At 33.2% G+C, this 14,800-nt stretch overlaps 1 protein-coding gene across 13 annotated transcripts in view; it reads left to right on the plus strand.

Moving 5' to 3' along the window:
- cpx (synaptic transmission protein complexin) overlaps positions 1 to 14,800 on the plus strand; it is a 316,297-nt gene that overhangs the window by 221,618 nt on the left and 79,879 nt on the right. Inside the window, exon 1 of one of the 13 annotated variants that reach the window (XM_070105630.1) lies at positions 878 to 947. The exons of the other annotated variants lie outside the window; for them this stretch is intronic. Within the exon in view, the coding sequence (XP_069961731.1) occupies positions 893 to 947 (55 nt within the window). The 5' untranslated portion in view covers positions 878 to 892. Of the gene's footprint in view, positions 1 to 877; positions 948 to 14,800 lie in introns of those variants that run through there. 13 annotated transcript variants of the gene reach the window in all.

Below are 14,800 nucleotides of genomic sequence, written 5' to 3' on the forward strand. Positions count from 1 at the left end.
TTGTTTCATTACATTTTTAATGCGGTTTTGCAAGTGCAGATTTTTCGGTGCATAAAATTTCACCTACATAAATGTGGCTAATAGTGAGTGTTTGCACGAGTAATTAGTGTTTGGTAAGTGCAAAATGACGCTTGGGAACTTATCTTCATTATGGAATTGCTTTGAAGTACCTATAAAGCAGAGGCAAATGTTAAAATTGTTTATGGCAGTTGAAAAAAATATATTTTGGCCTTGAACTTGTGCGTGCATTTTGCTGTGAGAATGATATTAATCGTATTTTTTGTTATTGCTACCGAATTCATTGAATAAAAAAAAATGTGCAGCCAAATTTGCTTTCAGTATAAAAACTGCTTTTCTGCAAAAACGCTTAGTATAAGAGGATTCAGAGCTCCCTTCGCATAACTATTCTCTATCAATAGGAAAAAAAAATTAATATGAATATGAAAACACACTTTTCTGACTGCCCACATTACTTAAATGCTATCGAACCGTCAAAAAAACATTTTCCCCTTGTAGCAACTCTCTTACTCAACCAAACTTTTTTTTTCGAGAACTCGAACGGGTTGTCATAAATAATTGCTCATTCCAATAACTGTAGAAACAAGTTAGCGCTCGTGCAGTTGTGTATTTGCTATTGAAAGCTTAAACTGTTTTATCAACATTTTTCATTAATTAATCGTTTTCTTATCAGTTGCTGTGATAAGACAAATAATTGGAATTAAAACAAAAGTGTGAGCAGTTTTAACTGCGCGAGGTCTCATAGTGTTTCATTTTGTGGAGAGCGCTTCCAAATAATATTAATACAATATTATTATCTAAAAAATTAAATTTTTTTCTGTATTAATAAATTGTGGGTAATCACGTTATTCAAATATATCTTTACTAGAAAATTATGGACAAATTTCTATATTTGGCAGAACCGACGCGTGCCATCGATAAAGTGTGTGGTGAGTCAATTGTAGAGTGGGGTTTCCTATCAAATTTTATTTGGTGTCCAAGAAATGCAGTGTCAGCGTGTCGGAGGGGTTTTCATTGAGGGCCAGCCATTAAAATTACCATATTTTTTTAGAAAGGCATGATTCATAGGTTAGCATATACAGGCTGGTTTATATACTGGCTTCGTAAAAAACGATGTCATAGATTACAAAAAAAAGTTTCGGCATCGTACCGTACATATGATGACTCAATACAGCAAGTATTCCTATTCGTTAAACACTTACTCATTAATGTGGTTTCCTTGGATATCCACATAAAAAAAATAACACACTACGGCGACAATTATGCAATATTTTACTATAATGTACAAGTATATCCAAATCGAGAAATATATGTACATGTTTTAGTTTCATCGCTATTAAGGGGGTTCTCTAGTTTGGAAATTTGAAAACATCCAATTTTTTTCTATATTTAAATAGTTTAAGTATTCAATATAAATATATGTTTTTAAAAATTCAAATTATTTAGAAAGTTATAGCAGTTTTAGTATTGCGGCAACTCGGCCGGTTCAGACTGAACTTAAGACTTTAAGCGCTCCTCGAAAGTGCTTTTTTCGGTGCAGTTGCCACGATATCTCATGTTCTAATCAGTTGATTTATTTGAAATTGGACATGAATTCTTTAAAAATTGCTGCGTCCTCTGAACTAACGAAAACGAAAATTTCTAAAATTTAATATTTTTTAAAAATTCGAAAATTTTTTTAAAAATAGGCAAAATTGGAAGAATTATTTTTGATAAACCGGCATATTAAGAATGTTTCGTATAACAATGTCAATATTATGTTTAAACTGCCCACCGTCTTGTTTTACCCTCTACATCAAGGAATGATAATGTTATGAAAAGTTATTAAGTTTTGTTTAAACTTTTTTGCATACTTTTAAAATAATTCATAAAGAAACAAATGTTAAAAATTGCATAGTAAACACAGCAAATGTTTTTTTATTTTTATTAATTTTCAAAAAACACTCCATACTTGGGGCTTTTACAAAAGTCTGTAATAAATTTTCAGTAATAAATGTTCAGTAATAAAATGACTTCGGCGTATACTTTTCAAATATATATGTATTTATATATATGTACATATATCGCATAAACATTTACATATTGCCTTATTAGCCGGCATATATACTCATTAAATACATAGTCTGTACGCACCTTAATGAGTAGAAATATAAAGTCAAGTACTCCAAACGCTGGTTATCAATTTTGTTGTCGCAAGCGCATATTGAAAGCGGCAATTACCTTATCGGCTAAGCGCTTATCGCAAAGCTATAACACAAGTGGGAGCAGTTAATGGCAAACGAGAAACATGAAAATCAAAACAAACATTTGCTGGCATTTCCACTGCTGTCAACATTCACTCAGCGAGGCGCTTCATTGATACCGACATATTAACAAAGGGGTGTAAAGCATGTGCCGGCTTGTAAAAATGTAACGAACACATACACACGCAGAAATTTACGATAGTTATAAGCATTAATGGTGGCAAAACCAAAAAGCGACAAATGCAAATTGATATTAGTTAGGAAGGTTTTTTTTTCCGAAACGATAACGGAATTGGCAGCCACTTTATTGCTACAGACTCAGTCACTAACAGCGCCTTTTGTTGTTACTTTTTCGCTTAACCACTAAGCGATCGCTTTTGGTGTTTCATAAATTCTGAATAAATGCTTGTGGCATTTGTCGTTTTAATTATTCCCAAATCGCCCGAAAATTGGCTATCATAAATTCCTTATCTAGCCCCATGTGTTTGTCAGCCAAGTTGTTGTATCTGCACATTTTATGATTGCTTTTCGGTAAAAAATATTTTATCTAAAATAAAAATCGCCCCGACTTAGTCGCCTTTTGTGAGGCCGCTCCTGGCGTAAAACCCTTTTTTAATTAAATGCAAATGCCCAAGTATATCGGCTTAAGTTGGAAACAATTCCTTAGAGGGGAACTTAATGAAGTCTAAATTTCCTAAGTATTAAAAAAGGATACACTTAATATCCAAAAGCGAAAAGAAATAACAAATTGCGACTGTGTCCACCGAACGAGGCCTACGAGCAACCTTTTACGCAAATTTTCTTAAAGTCGAAGGAAAAAAAACAGAAAGGAAAATGCCTTCATTTAGCTCAATGCTGTGCGTAGACATCATTTTAATTAAAAGGTGTTCGTCTGTATGGCACAAAATGCATATTTGCGGTGCTTCGCACGACAACTTCCGACACAAAAGCTTGGCAAGCCTCTTTCTTTCTTCTTCGCCTTGAGATACACACTTATTGGAAAAGAAGTGAGAGAGGTATCGGCTTTTATATTATACGTATAGATGCACCTTTTTTTCATTTCTTTGAGTTACTTAATAGCTGCTTTAAAAGGGTCGGCGGTATGCAAATAAGCGTAAACTCAAAGGGAACGTCAGCAAACTTAAGTGTTGGACTTTCAAGTTGCGGTTGCTTTGTAGTGCTCGAAAGGATGTTATGCTTTAAAGTTTTTGTAACCACGCTCCAAAGCACAGTGTAGGGCAATATCTGGCTAATTTCTTGACAAATGCGTCAAAATTAAAATTTCTGCTTGCATTAATAATAAATTGAATTTAACGCTTCGTTTTTTTTTGGATAAAAGAAAAAATTAATTGTCTGAAATAGATGTTGGCGCAAAATTTATTTAATTCGAATCCAAATAGAATGGTCGCAGTCTAATTGAAAAATAATTCTAGGAAGTGAAACGGACAAAGTGATTAAGGTGTCAAAGCCATAAACCACAGTATGCATTCTATGTCAAAAATAATGCCTCTATTCATCTGTCTCTAGCATAAAGTCAACCTGATCACCCAAAATCAATTTAATCAGTGTGTGGGTACTAAAAATAAAGAAGTAATACGATTTAGTTTACTTTTAGCACCAGAACACATCAACCTCAGGAAAAGGTGCCCATTTAATTTCATTAGCATATCTTACAAATCAACTGATACTTACGGTGTAGAATCGACCATAGGCAACGTGGTCGTAAATAAGGTATCAGGCGCCTTAAAAAAATGTGGTCCGATTTTTAGTTGAGACTGGTTCTTGAAATAAATATATAATATAAAGTTCACGCACTTGATAAAATTTGATATAATATTTTTACATATCGAATGTAGGCGTAGTTGTAGTTCGATTTCGGCCCAAACCATTCCATTAAAATTTATAACGCTGTGCAAAAAATATGAATGCAATTGTTGAAGAAATTGCTAAGATGTTGTGATTTTACCTAAAACTTGGTAACGCCAATTGACAATTATTAGGCCCTCAATGGCTTCCGAAAAAAACATCTTAAAAGATCTCTTAAAATATTTTGAGCAGAAAGGTGACTAAGCAATCATTTAGATCTTCGAAGAAGTACAACATATCATATATTTAAATGTAAACCACTTTGCAAAAAACATATATTATCTATACAATATCTGCCATGGAGCTATAAATAATAAACTCATCTAAGATTACCGCGGACCCAGTGTACTCGAAAGCAGCGAGTTGAGAATAAAGTTGGTAAAAGCCTTTAAAAGTACTCTAGAGTCATTGATAAATCTTGATACCGCAACCAAATCATGTTGCGAGACATATATACTCTTGAAGTGAGTCACTTAATTTCATTCAAAAAGTATGCTTTTGCTTTAGACTATGTATGTTGTACTTTTGTTGACACTCGCAAATTAAATTTTTTAGACCCGCAAATTACACACAAAAACTAAATAAACTCAGCTCGTTAAAACTTATTTGACCACTTGTCCGAACACATAGTCTCTTGCATATAATACTGCCTTATCGCCATTCTAAAATACTATTTTCTATCTGATTCGAAAAATGTTCTTTCACTAGCTTAACTTTCTTTCCCCCAAGGTCATACGAAAACCTGTCATTTTTGCGAAACCATTTAATTGTGCTGCATATCCTGTCGTACCCATCTTTTAAAATTTTGCCCTTTCCGCTCAACCACACGCAACGTCTGTTCATCAGTCGCGTTATCGTTTTCAGCTCATTTTACTTTGGTAACATCTTCTGAGCTTACTTTTCTCTCCATTCGCAATTCATTCTCTTCATTATTTTGCATGCCTTTTTTTACGGGTTACTTCCGTCCGTCCGTTTGTCCAGGGAAAGCCTGTCGCACTACAACTCTGCCAAGCATTTTCCTTACAGTTTCAGCGTTTCAGCTCAACGGCGCACTACTACTTAACTATCCATCTACATATGTCTGTATGGCTGCTTGTAGTTGCTCATACCACATGGCATCTCTTCAGGTTGAGGATTCTGTGCGGCAGCTTTTGTATCTTCTTCTCATTATCTGAAGCGTTACTCCGCTGTCGCTACCATCTTATTTTATATTCAAAAGCTGCTTTTCTTATCAGAAATTTTTTTTGCCGAGTTTTACTTTTTTCGCTTCTATTATTTTCCATTTCATATCGCTTTTCTTACAACCTTCGTTGTTTTACCATCATCGCCTTTGGGGCATTTCATACTGACTGCTGATGATTTTTTCCCGATTATTATTTCTTTCTTTTAGGATTTTCTTCTTTAAAATTTAAATTGATTTGTACTTCATTTTCCCGTGGGTTTTCCCTTCATCGAATATCAAGTCGGACAAGTGCTTGGAAATCGCTAAAATTGCTCGATTAACTGCATGAAAGGGGTGGGTAGTAAAAACAAAAGCGTAAACCGTACATGTGTTAGTGGTGCCTTGCATTTGCTTTTGATGTTCGTTTTAAATTTAATTAGCTTAATTGCAACGAATTAACAGTGAAATTAAGATGGCCGTAGTAATCGTTGGGAATGTCTTACTGCCAGCGGTTGCCAGCTACTAATGAAAAAGATAGCGGCTTCTCACAGTTTTGAGCGCTTACATCGGGCTTTACACCCCTCTAAGGGCAACAAAATTTGTGCTCAACTGTGTTAGGTACTTATTTGGCCAGAATATTCTATGAATTGGCTATTAAATGCAAAGTGTTATGAAAGCGTTAGTTATTGTATAACTATTGAAAATGGCCACGAACACATGCCACGCATATTAAATGCTCAGTTTTTAACTGCCACAGATAGCAGTTATTGGTTTTTGTTATTACTTTACAATTCTATTTATTTGTAAAACTTCATAAAAGATACATATATAAAATTTGGTTATAAAATTAGAAATGAGAAATTGAGTATATTTAAATTGGCTTAGTACGGAAAATATTAAAATTGTGACGCAATATAATGATTGAGACCTTTTAATGAGTGAAGGTGTTATAATGTCTTTTAATATATAAAACAAAGTTTCTCAATAAGGAATAAAAGCCTGAATGTTTAAGTTTTTATGTAAAAGTATTTGCTAGTATTTTTGATTATTTAAAGTAAGCTGCCGTCAAATTTTTTAAGAATCTTTTTAAATTTAAATCATCATCTAAACTGAATCATGACGAAAAGTAACCTTTAAAAATATTTACGTACATAAATAGAAAATAAATAAAACATATATCTAACAAAAGGCAAGCAAGTTTCAACTATGTAAATTCTCTCCCTAAAGCTGCTATGAATTTTTTGTGAAAGTTATTAAAACTGAAGTATACCTTTAGGGTCGTGTATATATGTAAAGCAATAAAGCTGATGTTATGCAGTTTCACTGCCTTAGGGAAAATTCTATGAAGAATAAATTCAATATTTTTAATAAAATTCTCTATTATAAATTTTAGATATATATTTGTTTAGACAATTTTTTTTGGTTTTTTCTGCGTTCAAAAACAAATAAAGTTATTATTATACATTTGTTATGTCGCTATGGTTTCATAAAATCCAATTTTAAAGTAACGATAGATGTGACACTGCTGTGACGCTATTAAGTAAAAGTATTTAAAATTCTGTAATATATTATATTTCTGTAGCAAGACATAAAGCAAGACTTTCTAACAGAGTTTTAAGTCAAATTAAGATTACATTAACAACCCAAATATGTTTTTTAATATCTTACTTACACCATTACTCCAATGCGCCATTCTCATTCCTTTATTTTCTCTGAAATATATAGAGCTCTATAACTGTGTCGTATTTGTAGGTTTATATCAACGCGCTGCGATGTAGCTAACAGAACTATCATTTATTGATTCTGAAAAGTTAGAACCACATGTGTTGATGTAAAATTCTGTTGTGTTTAATGCCCACAAATAAAATTGTTATATGGGAAATTAAATTTAATTGAATTGTTGAAACATTACTTTAGGAAAATGGAGACCTTTACAAATTTCAAAGAGGGGTATACTGGAATATCGACAGCCATAAACGGAGAGTCAATTAACCCTAAACCTCATTTCCAAATCTAACCCTGAAATTATTGCATTGATCCCATGTTTTCCTGTTGGCCATGGATCGGGCCATTTTATGTATATGTATTAAGAAACTGATTATATGAACTGATTTAGATCAATATAAAGAAATGCGTTACATAGATGAAAAATTAGACCATCTGAAAAAATCCAACCGCTAAGAGGCGTAGCTCCTCTACATTTCTTTATAAAAGATTCACTAATCCACCAATTTTTTTCCATATTTAAGTGCAATAAAAATTCATTCTAATTATAAAAATATTATATAAGGATGCGAAGGACGCAGTTTTCATTAAACGTTTGCTTTTCGAATGACTATTAACATGGCACAAGAAGGGGTGCTAAATACAATTAGTTATGATCTAAGAGTTATTCTATCTCGCAAGAGCAACTTTATATCGCTTTCAGCTAGAAGATTATGACAAGAATATTTAAATCAATACATTCAGGTATGGGTTGGATCTTTTCTCTCGCAGCCTGTGCGTGAGCAAGTTAAAGTCGTGGCCAGTAGAAGCTAATGAGGTACAATCGTAGGTGTCTACATGATATGTGTGTTTAATATTTATTCCTATGATTTAAAACATATATTGTATATAAATAAACTCTAAACTCTTTGACCTCCAATATTTATTTTATCATAAATTCTTTATTCTCTCTCATTACAGGTGAGCCATAAAAATCTTAACCATAATATTTATGAGTACTAAGCCATATAAATAGTAAGTAAAAAGTATTCTAAATATCTAGTTTTATAAATCAGGAGCAAAAACCTAGTTACAAACATAATTGAAAACTAATAAAATGCCGTAAGAGAACAATTTCCAATACGATAATATTTTTCCTTTGATAATTTTATTCAACAAAATATTTCAGATAATTTCCTAACCGTAATACTAAAAAACTTATTTGCTCTCTCACAAAAATACATACATATATATGTTTATCAACATGAGTAAGTTATATAACTTTTCGTCAATCTAACTGCTAAACGTTGTGACAATTTTTTGCGAGTTTATCAGTCTATTTCTTTTATCCAAAATTTTTTTTATAACTCTGTTTCTCTGAAATCTCTCGAAAATTACCGCCAAATCTGACAAATCAATCTGAGAGTTGATGTATGTACATGAGATTGGAAGTCCACTTTAATAGAGATACTTGTAATAACAATAAAAATAAAATCACAAAATTCACCAACTATGTCACAAGCAGCCACAAGTGGGCGCTCTACTTCAAGGATGTGCTTTCATATATAGTGAATTATATCATAAAATGTTGAGTAAATAGTTGAGAACTAGAGTGACAAAAGCTATCATCATCCAGAAAATAAAACGCGATTGTGCTTCGGCTATTACATATTTATCTGAAAAGATGATATATGTCGCCAAGATGATAATGATAACGACAACGTCAATGGCAGCGACAATAACTTTTGAGAGCAGAGTGATAATGAGTGTATAACCAACACATAGAACTGATACAAATACTTAGTTATTATCCACACATACATACATGTATACATAAATTCACACTACACATAGTTACTTTTGCTGTCAACTTTCTACAGCGTGACAATAATGCTGAGAATGATATTTTAGTTGAAGTTGATAAAAAGTGAACACTTACACATCCATACATATTAAGTATTAAATGTATATGTAGGTGTTTGTGTGTGTAGCTTTTCCTTGTACCTATGAAGTCAGTTGATTGCCAAAAGATGACAAAGTAAAAAACTATATAAATGATAGAGATAAATATGCTTGTCGACTGCAGATACATTGACAACAACTGCCACAGATAGTCACCTATTTAACCGAAAGCGGAAGAGCAATAAACGAATCATATGTTTGATAGGGGAATGTTTCGTTGCGATTCTGTAGTGACAGTGGCTTTATTGCGAAGATGAAGTTTAAGCCCAACCCCCATATTTTTATTTCAAATATTGATAAATATCGTTAACAAATTTACGCAAATTAAATTATAAGTTCAACTTCAATTATATGTGACTTGTGGCAATTATATTTAAATTTTTTATCATACCACATATTATATGAAATCTATTATATAAATATTTTTAAAAATTTAAAATTTCAGCGAGAATACAATACGATAATTAAAAAAGTCGATAAAAATTTATAAAAAAAAATTTCTTTACAAACAATTATATATAAGTGTGAACTTTTTATTTTAATCCAACTATTAAAACCCCTTGAGAATAGGAAAGATTTCGTTTTGGAAAAAATTTGTTTCTATACGAACTAAGCCCACTTCGAAAATTCTATCAATCTGTTTAAAAATTATCATCATCAGATTCATCAAACAAACACAAAAGCAATCGATCCATATACGTGTATGAACATCAACGAGATGATTTCTCTAACTCGCACATTTTTATTCTCCCTCAAGCGCTAGTATTAGAAATGGTACTACAAAATAAACTACCTAACTCAATTAATATTTAATATTCACTAAATATCCGTTGAAATTATCACAATAATCAAGGTTGCATTGACTCCAGAGCTCGTAGTGCATCTAAGGATATATCACCATTGACCAGTGACGTCAGATATACCGCTGCAGAACTCTTTTTTGGATAATATTAAATCTAAATTTCATTGCAAAAATATGGTAATGTTCTACCAGTACATAAAAGGTCTAACAGTGTGGTATAATCCCGATTGCTGTACAATCGTTTTACGAAAAGAGTAATATATCATTGTTCTGGTAGAAGCTGCTCAATCTGCTTCCACATTTAAAAAAATAATGATAGTTTCATATAAAGAGTCTAGTAGAGTCTTAGTTTCTGCTTTACACAAGATATCCATATTAGTAGTTGAATATCTCAACTTTTAGAAAACTGTGATAGTCCCAGTTTTAACCAAAAAATCTGGTATTGAACGTTTTAAAACTAAATTTCAAGAACTAAAAAAGTTGTTTTAACGTGAACTACCTAAATATATTTAATTCAGTATACTTAAGCAATCCGAGCTAATAAAAAAAAACAAAAAAAAAACCACTTAGTTGAATCGAAAAACTATTTGACCTTCTTCTTACCACAAACTAGTTAAAATCTCACATCTAACTATGATTGCCATCTCATTAAGCTTTTATCAAAAATATGTAATAATAAGAGCTTTGAAGAAATTTGTTTGGTATACTCGCACGATATGTACTTTTCAGTACAACATAACATGAGCACATAACAAAACTAGTTACTGAGGCGAATTTTGAACAACTCGGCAACTCTGTAAAAAACTATAGTAGCTTCCCCATTGGAAAAGCATTCACATATATTCTATTATAAAAATATATATCCATGTACATATATTATATATATAAGTATATATGTGTTTGTTAGTATAAACTTTACACAAAGCACCAGGATTGCTTGCCAACAAGAACAAAAACAACAACCACAAACTTTTGTTGCCTTCATTTATTTACATTTCGTTTCGTATTTCAATAGTTGCCATAACGCGTAATGAATATCCCCATAAGCAAAGCAAAAACAAAACAGACTAGTCAAGCAAAGGACTGGACTCTTATCAAAAGTGAATGACGACCGACATTCCTGCGCTACTTGCTATATCTTTCTGCCACACAACTGAGCATAAAAGGTGACACAATCAGGTTTTTTACCTGCAAAACATAGTTGTTGGTAAATAAGTTTGTTCGCTTGTTGATGACACACAGTAGTTGTGTTGCAGTTGTGGCATTCATTCAATGTTGCAACGACATTGACTTGCTGTTGACAAAGCAAAAGTTGACTGATAAAATTTTTGAAAAAACAACAAACCGTAATAAATAGAAGAGGAAATAAAAGTAGAGACATGGAAAAAAATTGCGGTAGCAAATATCGGCTACATTTTTATACATATGTGAATAGGGGTGATGGGTATTGGAGTTACCCTGTTGGGAAAAATTAAATGGTTTGGTGTGAACTTAGATGCTAAAATTCTTTTTAAGTGAAGTTAGTACTAGACTCAAAGCGTTTTGTCGACAAGTAAGGGTCTTTTGATTCAGCTTTGTAGGAGTTTTAAGGTACCACAACATACCGGCGTTGAAGCTGTCCAAGTTCGATCCTTCTTAGGAGCGACCCCCTGACCTAACCTAACCTAGTACTAGGCATAGCTTATACATATGTGTATCAAACCTTCAAGTGTTGTATAAAAGCTTTATATAATGATTCTTAGTATTTTGTATACACTTTTTCCAAAAGAGATATATAGTAGGACTAAAATTTTCCTACTGGCTATTTACCACTTCCCTGCGCTTTACTCCTCACTGGCTATCAAATCGCTTTCATATGTATGACTCATGCATGTATGTATGGATGTGTATGCGTGTATGGTATGAATGCAGGTATTTTTGAAAAGTAAATATTTTGTTTCATTGAATGCGTTGCGGCTGTCTTGTATAGATGAATGGTAGCACAGAAGTTTGAATGACATTTGAGTGAAGCACAACTATTCACACATACTTATGTGCACACTCATATGAACGCAGGCAGGCATACTTTTTTGAATGCAAACCAGCGGAAAACTCATTCGACTTGATGTTGGTGCAACATTGACTATACCATGACAACTTTGTATCAAAAAGCAATACCAGCTTGATGCGCACAAGGATAAAAACAAAAGGAGGTATGTGTGTGTGTGCTGTGAATGTGTACCTGTAGCATAGTATAAATGCATGTTCTTTTGCTGCTATTTATATAGGTATGTGTCTATTCACCATAGATAACAAGTCCAGGCCATCAACAGGGCTCTTAGTAATATTTGATTGCAAAAAAAGAATAAGGCAGCAAAGGTTATTTAAAAGTGCATTAAAATATTATAACTTTCTTCTTTTAATGGTTACTTGTAACACAATTCAGAGGAAGGTCAGTGAATGGAGATTCGTGTTTTTGTTAAAGATGGAAGTAAAATGTGTACGTAAAAAACCAGGCGCACGAAATTTTTTAATTTATAGTCAAAACTTTTCTTGAAGTTCCTGTCATGGTATGAAATTTAAATGCCACTTACTATTCTGTTATATTTCGCGGCTATTCGAAAAAATCTTTTACCGACACATTCATATATATGTCGATAAGTTCTGCTTTGTCTGTCGGGTGGGTTTATAGTTTCGTTTCGATGCATATACATATAATCGGTTTATTTGAAGTCCAACATTCACATTACTATGTTATTGAAACCTTCAAGTAACAACAATAAATCATATTGTACACTAATTTCCTCATACCTGTCTCCCTTGCAATAATGGTGTGCTTTTTGAACCATTAAATGATTTGATTACCTCAATTTTCTCAACCTTAAATCACTGCTCAGTCTTGGCATTCAGAAACTGTTTTGATTGTGTGCCTCAAAAATAAGTTTGTAATTGTATTCAGAGTCCATTACAAATATGAAGTGAGGCCTATTGTTCGATGATGATGTCCAGAGCAGTATGGAGGCTCAACTGTTAGTAGCTTTAGCTACGAGATCTGACCGGAGACTGAATTCTGGTACCACGGGCAGCAGGGGCCCTTGGAGTTCGCTCCAACCTGCTCATGCGGATGGCCCTTCGGGGAGTATCGTGGTGGCTGGGGTTGATACCTAAATGCGGGAAGAACTTACGTTTTGTCAGTTGAATGTGGAGTTGCATTGCAACCGGGTGCCGGACCCAAAGTACGGTAGCCATGTAAAACACACCGGACGTTGTTCGATGATGATATGATATTCACTTCATTTAAATGTAAAACAAAGCGTGATGATATACGTATGACTATAAAACTGCATATTGATATAAATAAATTCTTTAAATTGCAAAGTCATTGAATTATTGAGAAGGAATAATTATTCACAATTATGTCAATTATGAACCAAAACATTCACTAAATCCAATCTGATTGTACTCTGAAGTTTTCCACAAAGCTTCTAACAATCAAAAGGAAGTGTTTGAGACCTTCTAAATGAATTAAAAAAAAGTGTATGTACATATATGATCAGCGTGACGAGCTGAATCTGTTTAGCCACTAACGTCTGTCTGTTTGTATATACGTGAATTTGTCTCTCAGTTTTTGAGATGTCGCTTTGAATTTTAGTGCACGTTTTTTTTTTCTTCAGTTTCTTGTTCTCATCAGTGAGAGAGGTGGGTAGACGACTCCCATGAGGCAAATTTTCGATCACTTCACGACCTTCTTTGAATACCTTATGCCACTCAAATACTTGTGTTAGTGTTGAAGTGGAATCCCCAGAGCACTTATGCAATATTTAAAAGATTTTTTAGCCGTGATTTCATTGGAAACTCGTTTTTTAGTTTTTTTTTTTGGGGTAAAAATTTCCAGACAAACTTTTCGTCGTAAACACACTAATTGGCATATGATAAACTTCAAACGAATATAAAAAATAAATTGAACACACCTCAAACAAAAAAATTAATCGATTCGATTTTCGCGCTCAGTTTAAATGGAGCAGTCCGCGTCATATTGTTTCAGATGGTATACATATGACTTATAAAATTCATATTAATCCATTTCAAGCAAAGCAATGTCTTCCAGAAGTACTACGGCCATACAAATTTCACTCACTTTGTGGCAACGTTTTTATAAAATTTCATTAAATGTAATAAAGAACTCATTCGTAATTTAAAAATTTACTTTCCGACCCCATATTGATATTATTGCACGACAATAACCTGTAATCAATTTACTGTTAAATTAATCAAGAACAAAAAATGCGGAATATTGCCTGAAAAATATGCAAAATATGCAGTTTTATAGGAAAAGTTGGAATTATATTTTACCAACAACTTTGTGGCAGAACTTTTCGCACACTTTTTGGCTCATTTAATTTCGCTGCACTTTATTTTTAATTACAATCAAAGACCTTCACGACACCCACCCGCTTGGTGTGCGTGCAAGACGAAAGTTGCAAGTATTTTTGCACATCGATGTCATCACTTGGTTTTGTTGTTGTTGTGCTGCTATGAATGGCATCAGCTTCCTTCCTGCTTATACACCGTCAATGCCGATAACGCACGCAAATGTTACAATGTTGCCAAAGTGCATGCCACAGACACATGCACGCACACATACACCAACATGCATAATTACGTGAAAGTTGCACACACACATACGTGTATGTGTAGTGGTTTTTGTATATTTTTGTACGTATTTACATAATAGCATTATTATTATTTTCGCACACACACACACACAGGCATACATTTTCTTTGTGCAGTTTTTATCATGCGCCATTCGCTATTGTGTGCCACGCCCTTAACCTTCGACAAATGTGTGCGTGTGGATTTTTAAGTGCATTGGCAAAATAAGTAAGGCGCATGCTGACATAATAACGGTACTTCAGTGCTCATGATGCGCATATACACGTACATGTGCGTGTGTGTGTATGTGAGTCAATAGAATGGCACAATCACCTATTTTTCGCAAAATATTTTCAGTGAGTGATACTATGTGATTGCTTCACACACACACATACTCGTATGTATTGATAT

The sequence above is a fragment of the Bactrocera oleae genome, chromosome 2 (genome assembly GCF_042242935.1).
Source record: "Bactrocera oleae isolate idBacOlea1 chromosome 2, idBacOlea1, whole genome shotgun sequence".
In the NCBI taxonomy this organism is placed as follows: Eukaryota; Metazoa; Arthropoda; class Insecta; order Diptera; family Tephritidae; genus Bactrocera; species Bactrocera oleae.